At 26.7% G+C, this 21,353-nt stretch overlaps 1 protein-coding gene across 1 annotated transcript in view; it reads left to right on the plus strand.

Moving 5' to 3' along the window:
- Positions 1 to 19,632, plus strand: part of LOC117178352 (laccase-1) — a 56,968-nt gene extending 37,336 nt beyond the window's left edge. Inside the window, exons 5-10 of the mRNA XM_033369780.1 lie at positions 2,037 to 2,254; positions 2,388 to 2,571; positions 8,463 to 8,684; positions 11,009 to 11,227; positions 13,853 to 14,211; positions 19,435 to 19,632. Of these exons, the coding sequence (XP_033225671.1) occupies positions 2,037 to 2,254; positions 2,388 to 2,571; positions 8,463 to 8,684; positions 11,009 to 11,227; positions 13,853 to 14,211; positions 19,435 to 19,494 (1,262 nt within the window). The 3' untranslated portion in view covers positions 19,495 to 19,632. The remainder of the gene's footprint in view (positions 1 to 2,036; positions 2,255 to 2,387; positions 2,572 to 8,462; positions 8,685 to 11,008; positions 11,228 to 13,852; positions 14,212 to 19,434) is intronic.
- The last annotated feature ends 1,721 nt before the right edge of the window (positions 19,633 to 21,353 follow it).

Here is a 21,353-nt window from a genome sequence, read left to right on the forward strand (position 1 = left end):
GAATTTTTCTGAGGTCAGATTCGGATTCAGCGCAGCAAAAACCTTCGGGTATAGTAGGTCTGGTCTCTGGTTCTGAGAATTGTTGGCCTGTGTAATTGAAATGATATTATCAATCATGTTTCATGAAAGAAAAACATTATTTTAATTGAGAAATTTCCGAAAAATTTCAGAAAAATGGACCTTAAAAAGTAAAAACAGTACAGTTGTACGGATTATAATTTCCTGGAAAAAATATGCTATAATTTCTTGAAATTCAAACATTTTTCAAAAATTGATAAGAAGCGATATTAGGAGGAAATAAAATTGCAAAAAGTATTCTTAAAATGAATGTTTTTAGTCAGTTTAAAAAAGTTTTTAGTAAAAATCATGTTTTTTATTTGAAATAAAATTATAAGTAATATTATTTTGATTTTTAATATCGTAGAAATACAATTTTTCCAGATATCTGATTTTCGGCATGGCAACTACCTTGAAGGTGTATTTTTGTAATTTGTCCAAACCGACAAATAGAAATAGGAATTTTATTTTAAGACACACATACAAAATTTATGATTTAAAGAAAACCATTATTTATTTACACGTGCGAATCTTATCCTAAATCACAAACTGAAGTGATGAATATTAATCAAAACTACATTATTGATCACGAATAGCACGAATAGGTTCATCAGAATTTTCTATAAAATGAGATATTCTGAAATCATGTTGTTAATGTTTAAAGAAGATATAGCAAAAGTAGTGAAAATTTCAATGTTTTCTTAACATTTAAATAAAATATAACATAATAAACATTTATCAATATGCTCGGCATTATTCGTAAATTTTGGCTCGCATGGTGCAACATGTTTAAAGTTAAAAGAAAAATGTTGGACAATTTTTACAGCTAGAAGAAATATTTTGGTAAAATTTGTACTATATAATATTTTCTTTAATTTTTTATATATACCATTTTTGCGACTGAACAAAAACACAAAATTAGTCATTAAAAACAAAGTGTTTCATCTGTTTTAAATCATTTTGAAAATTTGTTTTTAAAATATGTTGTATTGTGTTAAATACACACCTTTTATGAAAAAGTCGCACATGTCTCAAAAAACCCAAAAAGTAGAATTCCCAAACAGTTTATAATACATATTACCGAATTAGAAAATTCCTGAATAATGAAATTCTCGTCATTTTATAATATTACCGAATTTGAAAATTCCCGACAGAAAATTGCCGAATTATAAAATATCCGAACTTGAAAATTTCCGAATTATAAAATTGTCGAGGAATTTTCAATTTCAATAATATTGTAAACTGACGCAAATTTTATTATTGGGGAATTTTCCAATTTGGTAACATTATAAACTGTTCGGCAATCTTATTATTCGGGATTTTTATAGTTTAGGAACTTCAAAGTGGCGGAAATTTTATTTTTTGGGATTTTTGGTCGTCTTATTTCTTCAGCTTAAATCAAAGAAACCGGTAATCATTTTGCTTTCATAGGAAAATATTTTCTTTGTATTTAAAACGTTCCAAATTCATGAAAAAATACAAAAATTACTACATCACGAAAGAAAAATGTCCGAAAAACTAAAATGATAATAGGTTTCTTTGGTGGTAAAGTGGTTTGCGAAATCTGTTTATTAGGCTCAATAAAAAGATAATTTTTTTGCAGATTTTTCAAAAATTCTAAATTAGGCAAAAAACTTTTTTTCTAATTTATAATTTTTATATTATCATTCAGTAGAAAAAAAAACATAATACAAAACATTCGCCGCATTTCTAAAACAATAGGAATTTATTCTAATTTCTAAATAAAAAAAAGAATAGAAGATATTAACCGATTTCAAATTTTCAAAAATATTTTTCGGATGCCAAGCCACAATTTTCCCCCCTTAGCTCGAACGATTCAATTAATTTTAGCACTTTCTAAATCGAATTCCCGGTTTTTCTCCGGGCTACATAAAAAATTGTCAAACTCGGAAATAAAAATGACAACAAACACTTCTAATGAAAATAAATTTCTAACTAAGAATATGAAATAATTTCAGCTCAATCTTTGGTCACTTATGCCGGAGAAAGATACGATTTTATTGTAGAAATGAACCAAGAAGTTGGAAATTATTGGATGCATTTTCGAGGACTTTTGGATTGTGGTGAATCATTCACAAAGGCTTATCAGGTAGCTATTCTTCATTACGAGGGAGCTGAACAATCCAGCCCACACTCTCGCATTTCTTGGGCATCAAGAGTTCCAAACAATGTTATGGTAAAAAATTCTGATATTTTTTATACTTTTTAAAAACTTTTTATATTTTGAAAATCCAAAAATAATAAAAATACAATTGTATTAAAATCTTTAATAACTAGTCTTATTTAATATTTTGTATCTTATTTGGCAGGAGGTTAATGGATTTAACAAGGGAACAGAGTCTGATACAATCAGTGTACCTATGTTTGATTCACTACAGCCTGATGATCCAGCTAATACCAGGGAACCTGATTATCAGTTTTATGTTACTTACGATTTTTACAATATTAATAATCCCCTTTATCATCGGAAGAACCTCTACGCTTTCGATAAAGGTAAAATATCTTTTGAATCAATACAAATTTAATTATGCTGTCATTTCATTCAACTGGTGCTAAAATTTAATTCAAAACATTATATTATTTCTTTATGCGAAAACCTGGATGAAAAATTGTGTCCTTTTTTCATTTGAGGGGAAAAATAATATTTGATAAAAAATAAAAATTTGGAATAGCTATTATTTTTTAAATTTTATTTGTTTTTAACCAAATAGTTGAATTTTTAAGTTTAAAAAATCATCATCCAAAACCGAATCATTATTTTACTTTTAAATAAAAAATAGTAGGATTTATAAACAAAGAACGAGTTTCCAACAAAATGGAATAAAAATTTTAATCAAAAGGTAATTTCAAGCCAAAAAGACGAAATTTAAACAAAATACATAAATTTTCTACCCTGAATTATGAAAATTTGTATCCAAAGAGGCCAATTTTCAACCAGAAAAAGATGTTCCATTCTAGAAAGCAAATAAATTAGTATAAATTTACTTATTTTTAAGGTTAAGAATATAATTTTGCTATAATCTTTGAGAAAATAAAAAAAAAATTGAGAGTTTAGATGTCTCAAAAAAGTATTCAGAAAATTAACAAAAAAATTGTCATTTTCACAGGATTTTATAAAATTGTAGGAAAAAATTAGAGTTAGTTTAAAAGATATTTATTGAAAGTTTTAAAATAATTGCAATCTATTCAATATTTCTACAATGCTTAAATATCTCTTACATTGATATGAATTATTGCTAACAAAATTTGTATTCATTTTAAATTTATTTTAACAATTAATTTAACGAAATCAAAAATTATATGAAATTTTCTTGGGTATTTTGAGAAAAAAATGTTATGTTCTTAAAACCTTTCAAAATTCTAAGAAGCTTTTAAATTTTTTGTTTGATACCTTAAAAATTTACAATTTGTTTGTAATTTTTTGAAATCTTTTCAAATTTAATATTATTTTTGTGTGCTTTCAAAACCTTTAAATATCTCCAAAACTTAATCGCATTTTATCTAAAATTTTGCAATCCTATAAAATTGAAAAATTTAATTTTAAAATCTCATAAATAATGAAAAATCTTGGAATTTTTTCCAGGAATATTAAGAAATCTTTTTACGTTTTTAAAACTTCAAAATTCTTAAAAAGCTTCTTTTTTAAGTTTTAAAATATTTGAATATCTTTTAAAATTATCAAGTTTGTCTCAACGAATTTAAATATTGCAAAATTAAGGAAATAACATTGTCTTAAAATCTTATTATTAAAAATGCATTGTTAAACATTTTCCCAAAAATCTTATTGTGTGAAAAAGTTTTAAAATTCTAGTAACAATTTTGCTCTTTTGAAATTTGAAGAATATTATATCAACAGGACTTCAAATTTACTTTATTCTTTTCTTAAGGATTTTAATTTCTTAAAGTTCAATATTTTTTGTTTTAATTTAATCACATTTCTTTATTAAAAAAAAAAAAAATTTTATTATAACTTATACCTCTGGTTTTAATGTAAGTTCTTCCTGAAACGAATGAAATTGAAAAAAGCCTTATAGAAGTCGATATTCTAATAGAAAAAATCTGTACCGAGAAGATTTATTATGAAGGTGAAGAAACCAAAGTATTCTATCATTAAATGCAATTAGGCCTGAAATTACATGACCAGACAATGTGTACTCTCAAGTCCTCTCGAAACCATTGAATGTGGCCATGAGCTCTTTTTAGATCTTTACTTCTCTCAGCAACTGAAAATAACTATTTGCATCACTATTCGTTTTTTTTCCAAAAGTACCATATCATTAAAACCATTGAAATGATTGTTCTAAAACGAAAATATAAATACAAAAATTATAAATACAGATAATCAATCCTTTTGAAATAAAGAAAAGAAAGCCATTCAGATGTTTCAATTTTCCTTTTTGTAACATCCATTTATTAAATAAAAATTCCAAATGACTAAATTTATTTTATTATAAATTATATTTCTGAATGGTCCAAAAAATTACCAATACTGACAATAAGATTTCTAAGAAATAATTTAATGATTTAGATTTTATTTACAGAAATTAATTTGAAAGTTTTAAGATTTCAAAATAAGTTGAAAAATAATCTGGAAGATTTTCAGGCAATTTTTGTAATTTTTCATGATTCAAAAAAATGATTTATTTGAACAGATTTTTAGAATTTTTGAATAGATCAAAAAATAATTTCAATCTTGATAGATTGAAAAAAAAATTTAAACAAAATACAGATTTTTCAAGAATTACAAAAAGAAGCTTTTTAAAGAATGCTGAAAGATTTCAAGAGAATATACAATATTCTTCTGATTCCTAGGAAAACTTCAAATTATTTTTTAAGTTGAAAAATTAATTTTAGCAGTAAATTGAAAAAGATTCACAAAAAATGCAATGGTTTCCTAAAATTTCGAAATGAATCGTGTAAGTTTGAAAGATATTTAGAAGTTTTTGAAATATTCAAAAACTATTTTTAATTTGAAAACATTTTAAAAATGTAGATTTTTGAATATTTTGAAAAAAAATTGACAGTTTTTTCAAGAATTTTGAAAGGCTTCAAGATAATACAAGAATTTTCGTAAGATTCCTGGAGAAATTTGAATGATTTTTTATTCAAACAAAATTATTTTCACAAAGAAAATTTAAAAAGATTTGAAAACATTTCATAATATTTTCAAAATGGACAACAAATTATGTGGAAGATTTTAACATAATATTATTATGTTCAGGATTTTAGAAAATCCTACGTAAACCTCCAAATATTTCAAAAGATATTTAGAAGTTTTAAAAAGATTACAAAATTATTTCAATCTTAATAGATTAGAAAATTTGTTAAACAAAATGTAGATTTTTGAAGATTTACAAAAAGAAGTTTTTTAAGAATGTTTCAACAGAATATAAGATTTATCGTAAGATTCCTGGGAAAAATTTAAATGATTTTTTATGTCAAACAATTAATTTCAACAGAACATTGGACAAGATTTCAAAACATTTCAAACTATTCCCAATTTTTTAAAACAGAATGTAGAATATTTCAAAGCAAAAATGATCAATTTTTAAACATCAAAACATTTTAAAGAAAATTCTGGTATGCTTAAGAGATATTAACAAGTTTTGAAGAGATTCAAAAATAATTTTATACTTAAAATATTTTTAAACAATTTAATTATAATACAGATTTTTAAAGATTTTGAACAAAAAATTAAAAATCTTTTAAAGATTTGTAAAAGGTTTCAAGATAATAAAAGAATTTCATAAGGTCCCTGGGCAAATTGTTATGATTATTTAAGAAATTAGTTTTTAAAGAAAATTTAAAAAGATTTTGAAGCATTTCAAAAGATTGAAAGAAATTAAGAGAAATCTGAATTATTCTAAAAGATATTGAGAAGGTCTAGAAGTTTTAACAAGAATAAAAAATAGTTATAAGTTTGAAAAGGTTTCAAAAAAATTGAACCCACAATCTAAATTTTTGAAGATTTAAACAAAATTCTAAATTTTTTAAGAATTTCGAAAAGTTTAAACAAAGCTTTCCTTAAAATTCTTGAAAAAATTTATAATGATTTTTTAGTATCAACAATTAATTTTTTAATAAAATTTCAAAATTAAATTTTTTTTAAATATCGAAGTTAAAAAAGTTAAAAAAATTTTGAAAATTCGACTCTTGTTTTAATTTAATATTTTTTTCGCTAAAAATACAAATTTTTTGTTTGCAAATCAATCTATTTAGTTAAAATGCGTCTTTTCTGGATGAATTAAACTCTATGATTTAAAATAAAAACATTGTTAATTGAAATATCAACTATTAAATTTTTTGGTGAAAATTCATATTTTTTTGAAAATTTAACTACATGGTTAGAAGTTGAGATAATTTTTTTAATGCATTGTTTTTATTGGAGATTCATCATTTTGGTTAAAATGTCATCTGTTTTTTTATCGGGTTGAAAATTCATCATTTTAGTCCACTTTGGTATAAAATTAATCTTCTATGCAGAAAATTTAACTATTTGGTTGATAAGGCTGGCATTAATAAAAAATATGTAAACAAAAGTGGACGTAAAATCAGAAAGTAAAGAACATTATTCAGTAGAATTCTGAGTGGTTACGTGTTGCGATAAACTAGCGCATTAAAGAAAATTGTTCATCCTTGAAAAGTGAATATCTTTGTAAAATAGCGACCTACATAAAATTAATTATGTATTATTCGAATGAGATGGGGGCGAAAGTGAACTGACAATGAGTAGCAATATGTTTGATAATTTAAGTTTTCATAATTGATTTTTTATAATAACTTGAGACAACTGCAGTTTTTATGCATACCTTGAAGCTGAACAATTTTACAGTATTCTAATCTGAATTTAGAAGTAGCAAACAAAAAGAAACAATTCTTTTGAACGCGTTACAAATTTTGTATTAAAAATGTTTTAAACAAATTTTAAGTAAATTTCAGCCTGAAAAGCCTAAGTCAATTTATTTTAAACGTAAATATTTCTGGATATTCAGTTATTTTATTTTAAACTGAGACCCTTAAAATAGTTAAACAATTAAAAATTGAAAACAGTTTGATATTTCGAAAGCTAATATTTGAAAATTAGAGGAAAACTTCAGTCTGAAATCTTTTAAAATTATAGAATTTCTAAGTTGCTTCCTTATAGTTTTAAATCTTGAAGCAAAATTTAAATCACCAAGATTTTCTTTGATTAATGAATGAAATCTACTAAATGATCAATAAAATAGATTGATTAATTAGTGAAAATCACTAAATGATAATTCAAATTGTACCTTTTACTCTTTCAACTTAAAGGGTACGCAGTTTTTTATTTGAAGCATTTGTAATTTAACCAATTGTAAATACAAAACCTGAAAGAATACAACAAATTCCATTTTAAGCCTTACAAAATCAAAAATACTGCAAGTGTGAAACATAAAAAATAGTAATCTTCCAAAGTGGAAGCCATCAAAATTGAACAATTTTTATTTTTGGTCCTGAAATACAAATACAAAAAAATACAAATACAGTATTATAAGAATTTAAAATAATTTTAAGTTGAGGGCATTTAAAATTTGAATTTGGAAATAGTGTAATAGTTTCACGAACAAGGGGGAAAATGGAGAAATGATGATAAATTTATTTTACACGTAGAAAAGGAGAAATTTTTTTTTTATAAGAAATTTTACATTTCTAAACAATTAAAAATTATTTTGTAATAGTTCTTGCTGTTAAATTATTTATTTTAAAAAATTGTATATACTTAGGTTGTTGCGAAAGTCCATTCAAATTGATATCAAAAAGTCTCACAAGAAACAAAATGTGTTAAATAAACCATTTTTATACTTTCTAAAACATTATAAGTTTCAAGAAAATTTTTTTTGTCTTTCAAAAATATCATCATTAACAATTAAATCTTAATACTTATGAGTATATAATTAAATTTTTATGCAAATATTTTTTATTTCGTCCGCTTTTTTTTTTAATTTGAATGCAAATTTGAAACTGCTGTATTCAATACTCTCAAACTCAAATTAAAAATTCATGAAATTTGAGCGCTTACAACCTTTTAAACTAAAAAAATTCTATTTGTACAAATTCACCGAAAAAATATGTCAGTTTCAAACTTTTGTTTGAATTCTAAATAGTTTTGCTTGAAATCGGTCAAATAAACACAGTGAAACTCTTCTATAATGCCGATTTTTGGGGCTGACGGTGGGTGGGAACTAACTCATTATAGCCCGCTCCACTTTTGTTCGTTCACGCCTGAGTGCTCGCATGAATGATAACCGTATACCCCGCACACCCCCTGTTACACCTACCAGCGTATTTTAATATTTTTATTTTAGATTTAAAAATAAATTAAATTAAATTATATTAAATTTATCTGTTTGTCATTATTTTAGTGAAGAGAAAGCATCAAGTTTATACACCACAGTTAAATCACATTTCCATGAAGCCATCTTCTTTTCCACTTTTGCCCCAGAGAGATTTGATTGATCCAAATACATTTTGTAATGAGACATCTATGAAAGATGTGAAGGATTGTAAAAAGGAATTTTGTTCGTGTACTCATGTACTGCAAGTGAAGTTAAACAGTGTCGTGGAAATAATTCTTGTTGATGAAGGTAATTTGAATAATATTTCAACTAACACTTTTTTCGTTTAAAGTAATCAAAATGGCAGAGACCTATAATCTAGAAGATATTTAGAAATCTAAGAGGAAAAAGAATATTTAAATGTACCTCGGTTTAGAAGTAGGACTTTTTCAAAATTGAGGGCTTTTTAGTAGGATCAAGTGAAATAGCTCAATTCAATTGAATCGTTTGTTTTTAGGAAAAACGTATGAGTTGGAATCCAAAAAATAAATAAAAATATTTGAAATTGGTTAATATCTTCTTTTATTTTTTTTTATTTCAAGATTCTAAACATTGAAAATTGAAAACATTCCTATTAGGAAAATTTAGAATTTTGTTTAAATGTATAGAAACATTTTTTTTTGAGTTAAATGCAAACTTTTTTTGAAAAAAGAGTACAAAATACTAAAAGTCTAAAATTTCTCAGGAAAAAATATTTTGCTGACAAAGAAAAATTACAACAATCTTTCTTTGGTTCACGCCGAAGAAATTTCAGGTTCGAAATAATCAACTTTTTCCAAAATGTGTGCATATGACTCAATCCCAATAATATGTTTTTCGCACCTTTAAAAAAATTGTGAATTGAGTAAAAAGATCTATTTTAGTTGCTTACTTTTTTATTATTGGTCACGATAGAGTAAAACCTGTGCAAAAACATTTGCAACAATTTTTGAACCAATAGAAATATTTTTAAATTTTTTAAATAAAAAAAGGGAACAAAAGATATTAAACGATTGAAATTTTTTTAAACTTTTATTGTATGCCAACCCACAGTGTGTAATCAGAGGTAATTTAATTGAGATACACAGTAATCCACGTGTAGTTGTAGATAAACCTCTTGTAATCCAGAATTATCCTATGTAATCCACTTGTACTCTGGAGTAACCTTAGGTAAAGCACTTTTAACCCCATATAATACATTTATAATCCAGAGTATTCCAAAGTAATCGAGTTGTAATCCATGTTCATTTCGGTAATATGCAGTAATCCATATTCAATTCGGCGTAATCCCCTTGCAATCCTAGGTAATCCACTAGTAATCCACTCGTAATTCAGAATAATTCTTTTATAACTTAAAGTAATCCAATTTATGCGGTTCAATCCTAGGTAATCCCCGTGTAATCTACATTAATTTAATTATGATACATTTGTAGTTCTGGATAATTCACTTCTAATCTGAGCTTATCAACTTGTAATCCTAGGTAATCCATTTGTGATTTCCGGTGATTTATTTATAATCCTGGGTAATACAATCATAATTCACAGTAATCCCATTTTAACCCGGAATCATCCTAGTAAGCAAGTGTCATCCACTTAGCTAGCCGACTTTTAATCCCAGTTAATCCATTTGTAATCCACGTGATTTATTTTTTAACTCTTGCTAATCCACGCGTAATTCACAGCAATCCCCTTTTAACTCGGAATACGCTAATGAGTGAAGTGTGCATCTAGGCAATCCACGTGTAATTTACTTGTAATGCAATTGTAATCCACTAGTAAACCTGGGAAACCCATTTGCAATGCACTTGTAATCCTATACATCCTACTTATAATCTATTTGTAATCCCATGTAATACTTTTGTAATGCAAGGTAATTAAAGTAATCCACTAGCGTCAATATGTAATTCTTCAGTCATCTTAAGAAATGCACTTGCAAACCGGATTAATCCAAGCAATCGACTTGTAATCCCATGTAATTCACACGTAACTCACAGCTATCTCCTTATAATCCGCAGTAATCCAAATAATCTAGTATAATCACAGGTAATCTGCCTGTAATTTACTTGTAATCCAGCATTTACTACTTGTAAACCTATGTAATCCACTTGTAATCCTGAGAAATCGACTTGAAATCCTTGGAAATACATTTTAACCCCAGGCGTCCTACTTGTAATCCTAGATAATCTACTCATATTTCATAGTTAATTCTTTATAACTCGGAGTAATACAAGTAATCTAGTGTAATCTTGGTAATACGATTGCAATTTACTTCTAATACACTTGTAATACGCTGTAATTTCGGACCAATCAACTTGTAATCTCGAGTAATCCACTTTAAAAAAACAGTAGTATTCCACTTTTAATCCAGTCATTTCCTGGGTATCCGGCGTAATCCAAGTAACTCGGAGTAATTTGAGTAATCCATTGTATTCCTAGGTAATTCACTTGTAATCTGCGGTAATCCACTTCCTCTGGGCCATATTTGTAAGAGGTGTTTACCCCTTGGATTCGATTAATTTGGCATTTTCATTCTAACATGCTTTTTTGTTATCAATGCTAATAAATATTTCTTAAATAATTACTTTATGTTATAGGTGTTACGTACGATGCAAATCATCCGTTCCATTTGCATGGATATGGCTTTCGTGTTATGGCTATGGAAAGGGTAGGCAAGAGTACAACTGTTGAGGAAGTTAAAAAACTGGATCGGGAAGGACGAATAAAGCGGAAGCTTCATCGAGCACCGATCAAGGATACAGTGACTGTGCCGGATGGTGGCTTTACCATATTAAGATTTTATGCGGATAATCCAGGTGAGTTCAAAATATCAAGGAGAACTGCATAATTAATTAAGTTAATTCTCCGTAATTTTATTATATAAGTATACGTTTTTTAAGGCGCATTGTTTTAACATGAATAGTGCAAGATTACAAATATTTTACCCCGCGATCATCAATCCTCATAATTAATCATTAAAAAAAAAAAGTATTGAAATGTTCATTACATTTTCAGTCTCTGATTTTTAGAATTGACTACATGAAATTAAGAAAAAAAATTCACTTAGAAAAGTATTAGTTTTGAAAATTCAACAACATATTGTTTTTGAATTCTTGCAAGCTTTAAGAAGTAATTTTGAAATCCGTCAAAAATTTGAAAAAAGTAAAAATTAACAGTTTGTCGAGTTTTTTTATATTAAAGGAGATTTTCCGCGAAAGGCTCATTTTTCGGCGCGCCCCTTTACTCTTTTGACAACTTTCTGCTGAATTTTTATTTAAAGATAAGACAACATATAAGCAAATATAAATTCTATAAGACCTAAATCATTTTTGTGCAGTAAAGGACATTTTTTTAAAGATTGAATTTTTGCATTTTTTACAAACATATCTCTTTAAAAAACGATTCTTCACTTTAAAAATTAAAAATCACTAACATTATTCTCTTGAATGCAAAGGTAATAAAATTTCATAACTGAATGACTGTTTGTCTTATCTTGCAGTTTCTATACATTTTTGAATAATTGAATAAGATGACATTTTTGACTAAAAAATAAGAATTTTTAACAAAGTAGTTCAACCAAAAATTTTGCTTTAAAATTGTCCACATTCTTTTTCTAAATTTGAGGAAATAATTTACAGTTTACTTAAATCTTTCTTAGGTTACTCTAAAAATGTATTTCTGCAATTATTAATAGTTAAAATTTTCCCGGGAATCATACGAATTATTTTGTATTATATTGAAATTTTTTTCAATCTTTAAAAGTTTATTTATCTGCATACTACATTTTGTACAGTGCTGGATACCTTTCTTCTACTGATGATGATTATTATGATTATTATTGAATATATGATTTAGATAGCCTTACATTTTACATAAGCCTGATGTTTTCAGATTTTATTTTCAAATGAAGAAGAATGAAAATTCCAGCCGATCATATTAACAGGGGTTTCCCGACACAATAGTTTCGAGTGTTAATCGAAAATTTAACTATTTGGATCAAGAACAACCAATTTTAAAATAGAAATTGTCTTTACACTCAAACGTTTCATTTTTGGTCCCTTATAAGAGAGTATCTACTATACCTAGAACACTGGGAAAATCCTGGAAACTTAAGGGCATTTTTTTTAAGTCAGGGAATTTTTCTGAAACATCGCTCAATTTTTCTAGATTCCAGTATAAAATTGAATAACAGTGATTCTTTATTTTTAAAAGTAGCTTTATATTAATTTAATTAAATATTTTGTTGAACATTATTTTTTTTAAACTATCGTTTTTTGTTGAAAATTCAAGTATCTTCTTGAAAATTGATGTATTTTGTTCAAAACTCGTTAATTTTGGTAGAAAGGCAATCTTTTTTATTGCAAATTCAACAGTTTGTTTGCTGCAGTTTTTGTTCAGAATTCCTGTTTTTTTTTTAATTAAAATTTAATTTCTTGGTTGAAAGTTAAACACTTTCGTTAAAAATTATTTTCTTGGTTGAAAATTCATAATTTTATTAAAAAATTCAATTCTTTGGCTCATAAGTTAGCTATTTTGTTGGAAATTCGATTTTCTTTGTAACTATTTCAGTTAAATATTCCATAATTTTTCTTAAAAATTCATCTCTTTATTTGAACATAAGTTTTAAAAAAAATTTAACTAACCAACTTTTAATTGAAAAACTATCTTTTTTAGTTGAAAATTAGTCTTATTTGGTAGAAATTAATTTTATTTGTTGAAAATAAATCATTCGGTTAAAAATAATTCATTTTGGTTGAAAGATTAATAATTCTAGTGAGACTCATCTCGTCATTTAAAAATTTATCCCTTTCTTTGATTTCTTTAACTGAAAATTTCCATTAAATTCCCATTGAATATCCCATCATTTTAATTGGAAATTCATCACTTTCGTTGAAAATAGATCTTTTTTGGTAGTAATGAATCTTTTTGGTTAAAAAATAAACCATCCAGTTGAAAATTCATTTGTTCATTTGGCTATTACAAGTTTGTTTTTGTAGAATATTATTTTTGAACTGAAATTTAACTATTTCATTTTTGGTTGAAAATTGATCTTTTTTAGGTGAAAATTAAACAACTATTTGGTTTTTGGTTCTTTGGTTCTTTATCATAATCTTTGTCAATGTTCTTTTATTATTTATTTTTTTAAATAAAAAATCAGTAAATATTTTTTCAGAAATCTTCAGACATTTTTTATTATCTTGAAACTTTTTCAAATTCATAAAACTCGGGTTTCCTGACAATACTAGTTTCGAGATAGGAAATTTGTTAAACGACCAGCACTTAAATTTTACAACTTTTCGGCAACGACCCTTATATAACTTCATTACGATCTCACTTTTTGAAATAAGAATTTTAAAAAAAATATTATAAACTCACCAAATTTTATTTTAAAAGATTATAAAATGTACTCTCTTAATATTTAATTAATTATTTTTTCCCAGGTTATTGGCTCTTTCATTGCCACATTGAATTCCACGCCGAGGTGGGAATGGCTTTGGTTTTCAAGGTCGGTGAACACGAAGAGTTTCCTCCGGTCCCGAAGGACTTCCCTCGATGTGAAAGTTACATGCCTTCCGTGGCACCGGAAGACACAGTAAATCCTCAAACTAGCATATATGAATTAAATAGGAACCGCACTAAAAACACCATTACGACACCTAATCCCGAAGAAAACGAGGTGGACAATGTTAAAAAAGTTATAAAAACTTGGTTGCCTCTCGTTTTGAGGGAGTTGGGAGTACAATCCTCAGCATCGACTTCTGTTTCCCAACGGCTCGTACTCGGGCTAAGCTTCATTTTGGTCAGTATTAATCACCTGAGAATGCAGGTGTGAAATTACGTGAAATTGCGAAACATTACGTCAGAGTTTCGTGAGAGCACGCGAATTTTTTCCTGTAATCTTCCAAACATCGGTTTGTTTCCATATACTCATGTGACTCAGTCTCGTCACAATTTAGAACAAACTTTTGAATTTTGCATTTATTTCAAATAAATCCTAAATTTGGAAATTATATGAATACTCCAGCCATTGAAGTCTCGGCAGATATAACGTTTGATCAAAAAAATAATTTTATTTAAAATTCTGTTTTTGGTATGATAAAAGTCTGATAAAAGATTCTTGTTCCAGGATTTTTTGTCTCTTATAAAAAGATCACTTTTGCTTACCCATGTAATCTATTTGTTGATATTTATTGAATTATTTTTCAATTTTATTAATTTATTCTTTTTGATAATATTGACCAAAATCTATAAAATTGAATAAATTTCCATGTTAAATCTTCAAAATGTAATCTTTTACAATTTTAAATCTTCAAAATCGAACTGTTGAAAAATGGTTAATTGCATAATTTTCTGTCGAACACATTAAATATAGAAGAATCTCCAATTGAAAATATTCAAAATTAAACTATTTAAAAAAAAAGCTCAAACTTGTAACATACTTTAAAAATATTAATCATGAAAATTGAATATTTTGCAATTGCACATTAGGTATATTTTCGAAATTCAAGAATTTTCATTTGTAACTCTTTAAACTTGTATAATTTTGAATTGTAAATCTTTAAAATTGAAAAATAGAAGTTTTTAATTTTGAAAATTCACAATTAAAAATGTCAAATTCCTTCAATATATATGATTTAGAATTGAAAACTCTTACCTCAAAATTAAAGAATGTTTATTTATACATCTTCAAAATTAATGAATTTCAATTTTAAACATTAATAATTAAATATTTTAAAAAATTAATTTTAAAATTGACCTATTACAAAAAAATTTCAGTTTTTAATTGCAATTATTCAAAATTGAAGAATTTTTTATTGCAAGTTTTCAAAATTGCATATTCATAATCCAAAATACATTCGAAATTAGATTATTTGAAAAATTGCAGAATTTTCAATATCGTAGATTTTTAAAATTGAAGTATTCCAAAAAATATCATTTTGATCATTCACATTTAAAATTTCTTCAACTTGGAAGATTTAGAATTGGTAAATCTTGACAGAATTTAAGATTTTTATTTATACGTCTTTAAAACTCAATAATATTAATTTTTCAGAATACCTATTTTTAGATTCTTAATGAATTCACGGATCAAAACAACCATTTTCAATTTAGAAATGCTATTACTGTATTTGAATTGAGCTATTCCAAAAACCCTTTGATATTTCTTAAAATCCAATTCAATTGCTTGGAATCTTATAAAATATCCTAAAATCTTTCAAATTCTTGAAAATCGTTGACAAACCCCTTAAATATTGAAAAATTTTGAAATGCTTTGAATACCTCAATTATTGTTGTGAATAAATTATGCATTTAAAAATTTTATCAAAATGTTTTAAAATATATTGAAATCTCGTGAAGATAGATGAAACCTGAAAATATTCCTTACAATTTTTTGAAGATTTTGAAAATTCCTTAAAATATTATAAACTTCCTTGAAACCCCGTGAAGTTACATGAAATATGATATTTCTTGAAATCCCTTAGAATATTCAAAGTTCTATAAAATATTTCCTTGAAATTTTTAAAATCTGTTGAAATCTCTTGAAAGTTATTAAAGCTTTCGAAAATTCCTTGAATACTTGTTAAATACCCTTAAATCTTTCAAATTCTTTCAAGCCTATCAAATTTTCAAAAATTTTAGGAAACGCTTTGAAATATTGAAAATCTCTTTAAAACTTTGAAATCATTTGAATTTTGTTTTTATCGATATTTTATTACAAAATGGTAGAAAAAAATACAAATACTAATCTGAGTATACCGATATGAAGTCTTCATAACATTATTATAATCAGTATCAAACAATCCTCCCTCCCCCCTGCCCCATGTATCAGATTGAGAAAACTGTTAACAAAGTTAAACAAATTTTTTAACAAAGATTCCAGGCAAAATAATTTTTTTTATCCAACTTTATCTCTGCCTAGGCTTTAATTAAGTGTAATTATAAAATCATATTTATTAGAAATAGCTATTCCAGTTTTTCGCTTGAAAATGTTATTTGAGAATAATACGACTTTCTATTTTACTTAGTTTAATTTGGTGAACTACTAAATTAAAGAAATACAACATTTGAATCAATTATTAATCATAGAAAAATATTTGAGAACTGTTAAGCTTGACAATAGAATATTTTTCTTAGTATTTATTGTTCCTGTATTATTTATTTTTAAGTATAGCTTTTGAAAGTGACACTTCAGTTGAATTGTAACAAGAAGTATTTTTCAATCCTTGCAATTTGTATAGAATTATTTGCTAGAAATTTTTTATTTGGATATATTTTGATATTTTTAAAATGATTTTAGAGAGGTTAGATCTACAGTAAAATTCTAGGATAATTAATTAAATCATATCAACCCGAAGATTCATCAAACATATTTTTAAAGCTCATTGCTCAGAATTTTGCCAATTACAGGTTCTAATTCAAAACTTTTATGAGGTTTAAAAGTTGTATTATTGACTTTCAAACACCGTTAATCTATTTTTTAAACAAAATAATAATTTTTTGCGAGTAAAAATTGGGAGGTTTAAAAATATTTAAAAATTCTTTATTAACCTACTTTTCATTTTTTTAAAAATAATCTTCTCAGTTGCTGCGCAAAAGAATTATTATAAAGCTCCGATGAGAATTGTTTTCTCGTATTTCTGTGATACATATTTGTAATGCATGGTTTATTTTAATTACTGACAATTGTAAAGTATTTACAATAATATTTTTATCATGTAATATTACTTTTATAAATATAGGAAAAAGTATTCTGTTTCTGTAATTCAACTGTGCCTCATAGGATTATTATACCATTAAGCCATTTCCGTTTCGGGGTTGGCACGACTCACTCGGTGAAGATGGTGGTAATGAAGGGAGGGGCATAGATTTTTAGATTTATCTTCGAATTAGGGTTTTCTTTACACATCCTAACCATTCTTTCAACGGTCTGCCTCTGGGCACACTAACATGTACTTTACCTTGATACACGTGTTTCGTTAGTCGTTTATCTTTCATTCTCTCAACATGTCCAAACCATCTTAAAGAATTTATTTCACATATGTCAACTATGGTGCCTTCTCTATACCAAGTTCTTTGAGGATTATCACGATTGACACTTGTCCATGAATATAATAAACACCAATGAGGGCATAACACAACTTTGACTAATATATTGCATAATATCAAACCAATCACTCAGTTCCCCATTTAACCCTACACACGCTTTGCAACCAGTAGCGATTGTTTTTATTGCTTGTAGGAGCCATCCATTAAATCCGTATTCTTTCAGAACTTCCCAAAGTTTACTTCTATCCACCTTGTCGAACGCTTTTTTTTATCAACAAATGCACAGAAAACTTTTTTCCTTACTTTCGAACTTTTTTCTGTGATCTGTCTTAAGCTAAATATTTGATCCCAAAATGATCTTCCTGGCATAAATCCAGTTTGAACTTCCCATATACTTTCTTCTGTTGTTTTCATTATCCTACGAAGAAGTATTTCTGAATATACAATGAAACTCAGAGACTGCCGGTTTTGGGTTTAACGCTGGTGGGGAAAACTTCGAGAGAGTGTCGCTCCTGATGAAAACGCTTTTGTCGGTTCGAGCCTGAATGAACATCGAACGCTACCTGCCGCTCCTTTTACTCCTACGTGCGTCGCGGCGTAAATTTTTGGAAGAGAAATGTCCGAGGGCGTTATTTCCGAGTTTGACTGTATTTTACTGACGGTGCCCATTTCGATACATAAATTTATCAATTCGCACAATCTGTGAAGTAGGTACTCGACATCGTATTTAAGCATTTCAGCGTTAATACTACCTACACCAGCAATCTTACCATTTTTAAATTCCCTAACCTCAGTGGCAAAGACTTTCTCAATTGGGTTTTCTAACACATCTGGTTTTATATCTCATTTGTGGTTTCCTATAGCTTCATCTGCATTTTATTTTATTATTCTGTTCTGGGTTTATCTTTATTTTCATTGATTAGTAGTTTAACTTTCCTATTTTTATGCCTGTAATGATTTTTAAGTCTATTCTCTCCTCGTCGCTATACTGCCTCTGATTTTCAACCTTCTTTTATCCGTTTTTTTTTCTTTTCTTGAGCGGCTGTCTGAAATTCATCATTCCACCATGCATCACCAGACATTCTTCCTGCAACTACAATACCACACACTTCAGTCGCACTTCGTAAAATGACATCCTCGATCCTATCCGATGCGCTCTCTATATTTTTATTGTCTATTACGAACTTCCAAGTTGCATCTTTTATCCGTTCGTTTATCTTATACTGAAAATCTATTGGCGCTTCTTTTTTCTGTAAATTCTAAATCTTGATTCGTATTAGTTTCGTTTTCTTGGTTCATTTCTTCTCCATTCATGACCTAGATTTATGTTCGAGACCAGAAGGTAATTATCAGTATTGCATTCAGGAACCCTCATGACCCTCGTATCTTTCACTAGCTCTCTTAGGCTTTCATCCTCAACAACAAAGTAAATTATACTACGGCTATTTGCTTTACACCAGGTGTGCATGTGGAATATTTTATGCATAAACAAAGTATTTGTAATAAATAAGCTCTTTTCGAAGCATAAGCTTACCAATCTGTAACTGTTATCATTTGTTCTTGGATCCCCAAAATTACCTAGTATCCTTTTTGCATCCTAATGTTGGATGCCCACCCATCCATTCATATCTCCTGGCAGAATGATATTTTCACAATTCTTGCAAGTAAATATTGTATCATCTAAAGGGTCTCAGAAGGCCTCTTTTACTTCTCTCATATCACTATAAGCTGGGGCGTACAACGCTATGATAAATAATCTTCTGTTTCATACTTTCATTCTAACCCTCAACAATCTGGGAGATACAAAATCATGATCTCCGAGATACTGTCTTGCTCTTTCATTCATAATCAAACCGACCCCTTTGGCTCCCATGTGATTAACTATCTACTCCTGAACACATTTCCAGTCCACCTTTTAATACCCAATTTTCTATTTTTTTAATTTTCTAATATCGCATCCCTTTTTTTGTTTCAGGTACGCATAAAATATATAGTTTCCTTACTTGCATGGTTCCTAGAAATTCTCCCATCTTAGATCATTCACTCCTCTAGCATTCCACACACCTAGTCTTCATTCATCGCCTGAAACTCAACCTTTATTATTTATATTACTCATTTTTAAAATTGTTCAATATAATAATAAATTTGTACATATATTACAGCGAAAAAGAGAAATATAAAATGAAAATTTCATCAAGTATTCGAATTTTTATTAATTATCATACCTATTATTATTACATAAGAGACCTAAGTTTCCCTTTTGATACTATATTTCCCATAGGAAGTTTTTTTGTAAATAAATTATACAGTTTCGCAATATCGATATATTATTGTGTATGGTGAATAGTGTAATTAGAGTGAAAGACACCTAAAATGGAACACTAACTGATTTGTTATAAATTCGTTGAAAGATAAACTACTTGGATAAAAAATCATTTGTTTGTTGGAAATTCATCCCTTTGGTTGAAAAATCAACCACGTGATTGATAATTATGTTTTTTTTTTAGAATTTATCTCTTGGTAGAAAATGAATCTTTTGTTAGTTAAAAATTAATGTTTTTGGTTGAATAAATAATTTCTTTAGAAGAAAATTTTAATATTTCTTTGAATATTCGTTTTTCATTTGGTGAAAAATGTATCTTTTTTAGTTGCAAGTTCAACTATATGGTTGCAAAATCATGTATTTTGATGAAAGTGTATTTTTTGGTATATTATTATTCTTTATACTTTTTATTCTTTCTTCTATATCCATTTTGTGGAAACTTCATATTTTTTGGTTGAAAATAAATGTTCTTAACTGAATGTTTAATTATTTAATCTTTGTGTCGAAAATTGATCTTTCTCAGTTGAAAGCTCATTTCTTTTGTTGGAAATTGAATTATTTGTTGAAAAAATGTTGTTTTTTTCGTGGTTAAAAATTAGTTTCTACCTGCAATTAAACTTGAATTTTTATTTAAATTAGATTTAATTTCATTTAAATTTAAGTAAAAATATATCTTATTTAGTTGCCAATGTAATCATGTGCATGAAAATTAATCTTTTTTAGTGGCAAATTAATCTTCTTGGTTGAAAATCCATTTCATTGGTTGAAAATGATTTTTATTTAGTCGAAAAAATTTGTTTTGACTAAAAATTTTAACTATTGCATTTGTTGCTAAAAATTTATTTTTTTTCTGTTAAAAATGTTATCTTCTTGCCTAAAAATTCATTTCTTTGGTTGAAAATTGAATTTAAATAACTCTATTTTTTGTTGCTTATTCATTTCCTTCTAGTTGAAAAGTTTTTCTAGAAAATTCATCTTACCGGTTAAAAATTCAACTAATTCGTAAAAAACTTATTTCAAAAATTCATTTTTGTTATTGAAAATTCGTTATCTTAGTAAAAAATTAATTTCTTTGTTGGAGAACCATACTATTGTGTTGAACATTCGTTTTTGAGGCAAAATGTAACTGTTTCATTTTTGCTTGAAAATTGAACTCTTTGTGGAAAATTCAAGTTTTGTATATAAAAATGTAATTATTCCATTTTTGGCTAATAATTAATATTTTTCGTTGAAAATTTAACATTTTTGTTGAAAAGTACATTTTTTTAAATGCACTTTCCTTAATTAAAACTTGAACTATTCAGTTGGAAATTTATGTATTTTATTTGTATTTCTAGTAGAAAATTAATTTTCTCATTTGCAAATTCATCGTTTTCGTTGAAATTTGAACTGTTTCATTTTTGGTTCAAAATTTATCGTTATAAGTTGAAAATTCAACTATTAACAAGAAAAATTGATAAGTAATTAAAATATTACATTTTTTCTTTATAAACTGAATGGCTTCTATTTGTACTTTGTTTTATGAATAAACTATAAACTTTCATTATCCATTTGTATAAAAAAAGCTCATT

This window comes from Belonocnema kinseyi, chromosome 8 (genome assembly GCF_010883055.1).
Source record: "Belonocnema kinseyi isolate 2016_QV_RU_SX_M_011 chromosome 8, B_treatae_v1, whole genome shotgun sequence".
Lineage (NCBI taxonomy): Eukaryota > Metazoa > Arthropoda > Insecta > Hymenoptera > Cynipidae > Belonocnema > Belonocnema kinseyi.